This window comes from Bos mutus, chromosome 7 (assembly GCF_027580195.1).
Source record: "Bos mutus isolate GX-2022 chromosome 7, NWIPB_WYAK_1.1, whole genome shotgun sequence".
NCBI classification, from domain to species: domain Eukaryota; kingdom Metazoa; phylum Chordata; class Mammalia; order Artiodactyla; family Bovidae; genus Bos; species Bos mutus.
The window spans coordinates 80,862,384-80,867,714 of record NC_091623.1 but is presented as its reverse complement, the minus strand read 5'-3'; the positions used below and the strand labels follow the sequence as shown (position 1 = coordinate 80,867,714).

At 34.2% G+C, this 5,331-nt stretch overlaps 1 protein-coding gene across 1 annotated transcript; it reads right to left on the bottom strand.

Moving 5' to 3' along the window:
- Positions 1-839: 839 nt before the first annotated feature.
- On the bottom strand, positions 840-1,920 carry LOC102282331 (olfactory receptor 5V1). The gene has a single exon (XM_005909153.2). It carries the CDS (start codon positions 1,785-1,787, stop codon positions 840-842), a length of 948 nt encoding a protein of 315 aa, XP_005909215.2. The 5' UTR covers positions 1,788-1,920.
- Between the last annotated feature and the right edge of the window lie 3,411 nt (positions 1,921-5,331).

Genomic DNA, 5,331 nt, shown 5'->3' with positions numbered 1-5,331 from the left:
TCAGAAAAGGGAGAAACAGAAATATAGAGTAAGTAGAAGCAAAAGTTGAAGAATGAAATGAAAACAAAAGGGAGTAAGAGCATAAGCAGTCAATCAAATAAAGGAAAGAAGTGTAAGGATGATCTATAGATGATATCATTTAGAAACATGCAAACATACAGATAATATAAGTATATGGATATGGATAAGACCATATATCCAAGTTAATTTAAGACTGCTTCAATTTATATCCCTTATACTAGTGAAATTACTAACAGTTCTCTGCTTCCTTTCAAAAAAGTCAAATTTTAGAAGATGAACTTAAAGACCCTGTGAATAAAGGAAGAGATATCCATATATAGAGAAGCATAGTGGTGGTAGGTTAAGTCACTGACTTTTGGGACCCCATGGACTCTAGCCCATCAGGCTCCTCTGCCTATGGGATTTCCCAAGCAAGAATATTGGAGTGGGTTGCCATTTCCTTCTGCAGAGGATCTTCCCAACTCAGGGATCAAACCAAGGTCTCTTGCATTGCAGGTGGATTCTTTACCAACTGAGCCACCAGAGAAGCCCCATGCTACTGCTGCTAAGTCACTTCAGTCGTGTCCAACTCTGTGCAACCCCATAGATGGAAGCCAACCAAGCTCCCCCATCCCTGGGATTCTCCAGGCAAGAACACTAGAGTGGGCTGCCATTTCCTTCTCCAGAGAAGCCTCATAGAGAAGTATAATTAAGATTATATGCATTTGCACCTGTGTGAAATTTTCTAACTGTATGTAAGTATGCATTTCATATGTAACAATTAAAAATTATTCTATGTATTCATTCTAAAGTAAACATTGAATCATTCCCTTTTAACATTAGACTTGCTGTAAACATGCTTTCTGATATAAGAGCCTTCTGATTGCTCCTTTCACCTCTGTGTTTCTCATGCTATAAATCATGGGGTTTAACATTGGTGTAATAATTCCATATAACATGGAGATGAGTCTATCTCTTGCTGGGGAGTGTTGACTGGAAAAGGGACGTACATAGGTAAATATTGTCGTGCCACCGAATAAACAGACCACCAGAAGGTGGGAAGCACATGTGGAAAAGGCTTTACGCTTCCCTTCTGCTGACTGGATCTTTAGGATGGTAGATATGATGTAGAAATAAGAGATAAAGATGACCAGGAAGGCACTGCTCCCCAGGATACCTGCTTCCACCAAAATAAGCATTTCTGCCACATAGGTGGATGAGCATGAGAGAGCGACCACTGGTGGGATGTCACAGTAGTACTGGTTAACTTGGTTGGACTTGCAGAAAGAAAGGCAGAATGTGGACACTGTATGAAGGAGGGAATTGAGAAACCCTGCTACCCAAGTCCCAGCCGTCAGCTGAACACAACGAACCTTGGTAATGATGAGGGTGTAACGAAGAGGGAAACAGATGGCCACATACCTGTCATAAGCCATGAGAGAGAGAAGGAAGACTTCAGTCCCCACAAGCGCCACCAGAAAATAAAGCTGCAAAGCACACCCAATGTAGGAAATGCTGTGCTTCTCAGTCAAGAGGTTCTCCAGCATCTTGGGGACAGTAACTGATGGGCATAAGATGTCTAAGAGGGACAGATTTGCCAAAAAGTAATACATGGGTGTGTGCAGTTTTTTCTCAGTTCCAATGGCCAAGAGAATAATTCCATTTCCCACCAAGGTGACCTGATAGATGATGGTAAAGACCACAAAGAGAGGGTAGCGCACCTCGGGGCGATCAGAAAGCCCTATGAGGATAAATTGAGTCACCGTGGTTTGATTGCAGATGCCCATCTCTTCAATTCACATCAGTCTTTCTGGAAGTAATGTAACAAACAAAGATGAATTACAGCAAAAAACCAAAGAGCCAATGAGAAATTCTTGCAGAACAGATGGTGTGTGGTTGATCATGAATTATGTAAAATAATATTTTATTAGAGATTTTCATTATTATAACTACTGTTAAATACATCTCCTGTGTTCATAATTCTTGAAAGATTTATCCACAGTGGATCCTTGTCAAGAGGAATCCCTCTGAGAAAGTAAGAATACTCTTAAAAATTTGCCTTCAGTAATACCATTGTAGATTCTTCAGGAATGCTTGAGATTTCACAATTCAGTGACACTAACATTCCGTTTCTCACATCTGCTTGGACATTTACCTTATTTTGCCTTGTATTATCTCAATGTGTATTATTTTATACACTATCTCAATACAAACAGTTTGAAGGTAGAAGCTATATATTATTCCTTGGTACTTTAATATCTGCTACCAACCTCAAATATATCATATAAAAATGTTTATCTAAATGATTGGTGAAAAAGGAATAAATGTTTTACTTGTATAGAATTTTTATTTAAATGATTCTTAAATAAAAGAATGAGTGAGGTTTTACCTGCTCTGACAAAATGTTTATATTAGTAAGAAATAAATATGGAAACACTTTTGTAACTTCAAAGTCATAGTTGTTTAAATATCAGCGACTATGTATTTTCCAGAAACAGTATAACCTATTATGATTAAGTTAGCCTATAAAATATAAATATGACTTGGTTGACAGTGTCTGAATGTCACCCAAAAAAGAAACAAATGTATTCATTATATTTAATTTCTTTTCCTTTTAAAGTTTAAATATTTGACCATGTGTCTGAGTATTTAAAGAATTATGAAATTGAAAAGTTAAATAAGCTTGAACATACCGCTAATACTGAGTCTCCTGCATTGCAGGCAGATTCTTTACCGTCTGAGCCACAGGGAAGCCCATTGGTCATACCAACTCTTATTTAATTTTCTAATTTCATTTCTATGTATCTTAATAGTCCACATAATCATCCAGTTTATGATATTTACAAAAATTGTTTTAATTGAAAATCTACAATATCTCTGTGGATTTTGTCACTTTGCAAACTTTTTAAATATCACATGCATATATTATAGAAAAATGTGAATAGAAAATAAAACAAAAAGCCATTTTCAATGCCCCCCTTCACATTTATTGTGCCAACTGAAAACTGTTAATTGATTTCTGAAATAAAATATATTAATATAAATAGCACTATTATACACAATGATTTATTTATATGCATTAAATGAAATTAATGGATATTATTTTGGATTTCAGCCAACTTTTCCCCATGCAACATTTAAACAAAAATCTTTGAGACACTTTGGGAAATGTTTTTACTCTTTCTACAAGCAGCGCCTGAGCGACTTCACTTTCACGCAATGGAGAAGGAAATAGCAACCCACTCCAGTGTTCTTACCTGGAGAATCCCAGGGACGGCAGAGCCTGATGGGCTGCTGTCTATGGGGTCGCACAGAGTCAGACACGACTGAAGTGACTTAGCAGCAGCAGCAGCACAAGCAGCACCAGAACTATAATGCTTGGGGAAAAAAAAAAAAAACTTTTATCAATAATTCTCAAATCATGACATTTAGGAAATAATATTACTGTGATAATCACAAAGTATAATTTTCAATCTATAGAAGGCATTTAGTGAATGAGTTAAAATGTCAAAACAAAAACATCTAATGTGTCACTTCTCAAATTCTCAAATTTTCAAGTCTATTGTGCTGTTCAATTTCAGTCTACAGTTAATATTTTAAAAATAATATAATCACTTAAATAAGTTTTTGAAGGCACTTTATAAGAAAATATTTTGAGATAGTAAATATTAATTTCTATACTAAGTACTCATTTTTCTTTATACCCACACTTACTAATTTGTTTCATTTTTTGCAAGGATTATGAAAAATAAGTCAAAATCATCCTGACAAACACATAAGGTAGCTCTACATAAGGATACATAATCAACATACGTCTTTTAAAACATAATGAAGTGAAATGAAGTGAAGTCGCTCAGTCGTGTCTGACTCTTTGCGACTCCATGGACTGTAGCCTACCAGGCTCCTCCATCCATGAGATTTTCCAGCAAGAGTACTGGAGTGGGTTGCCATTTCTTTCTCCATTAAAACATAATCGATTTTTGCTGAACTTTGCACTTTATCATTTAAGTATGTTAAGTTAAGCTTAGGTCTTGGCATATAGAATGTAGAATTTGTTCATTTGGGAAGGAAACTTATTCATTTTAACAATACATTCCTTTTAAATCAAACATATTTAAAGTTTAGGTGTTTGATATCTAAATAGAAAAATAAGTGAGTTTTTTTCATTTAAATAATATATTGCTGAGGATGAAGTTCTGTAATATTTTTTTATTAATCTAGGAGATTGGGTTAAAAAAGAAATTCTCATGAAGTGTGATCTGTCACCTGGTTTGTAAAGTTAATTGGTGTAAATATATGCATATGAGTATATGAAGAGAATACAGGTTGAAACTACTTTTTTATCATAAGCAGCCAAACATAATGAGAACAGGAACTAAGATGTATGTCATAAGATTAGCCTTCTTTGGAAATTTCCCAGAAAACAAACTTTCTTATTATTTGTATATGGCTTACCCTTTTGCATATGGTGAAACCAGCTGTATCATATATGAAGCTCTTTTCTTTAGCAAGTAATCACTTCAAGGTTCAACTAAACAGAAAAAAAAATTAGTTAATTATTCACAAATAATCACTGGAAAATGCTAGCTCTTAAGAAAATTCGAAATTTATAAATTATTTAGCACATCAATTACAAAGAAAATATATTTATTAAAGCTATATTGCTAAATAATAAGTTCTATAGCTCATTTTTAATGCATGAAGTAATAGCCAAAATAATAAAGAAAAAAATATTCTTGTTATATATATCTCCACATGCTTTGTGACATCTTTGTTCCTTATGGTTTTATGGACCCAGTTCTAGAGAATGTGCTTCCAGGTCTATGGGTCAGAAACACTGATTAGATACAGCAGCATTTCACATATAGACAATTTGGATGCACACTTCTGTGGGTATGCACAACTTTTATGACTTCAAGTATTTATAGAGACATTCATTCTATTATATTTGAAATTTTACTCTTAATCTTACTCATATGGTATTCAGTTTTAACTAATTTCTTAAATGTATACATTTTCTCAACATCCAATTATTAACCTTAGCTTTAAAAGTCTAGGATTTAATGTACAATTCAGAGGGCTCATTACAAACCCAAACATTCACTAAAAAGAAAGTAAAATGAACTAGCTGAAAAAAAGCTCAGTAAATATAAGCAAAGTACTCACTCCTACATAGGTGCATACTGCAATTTCCTTTATTAGTTTATATGATGCCCACTTTTTCCATAGGGAGAAAAAACAATAATAAGGACTATAGAGAGTATATACTTCTCTTACTCATAATCTAAATTACCACCAACTTAACAATGGACACCTGGAGGACACAAACAA

Excerpts from the sequence above, each read along its gene's own strand:
- LOC102282331 (XM_005909153.2), bottom strand. The coding sequence starts at position 1,787 with ATGGGCATCTGCAATCAAACCACGGTGACTCAATTTATCCTCATAGGG.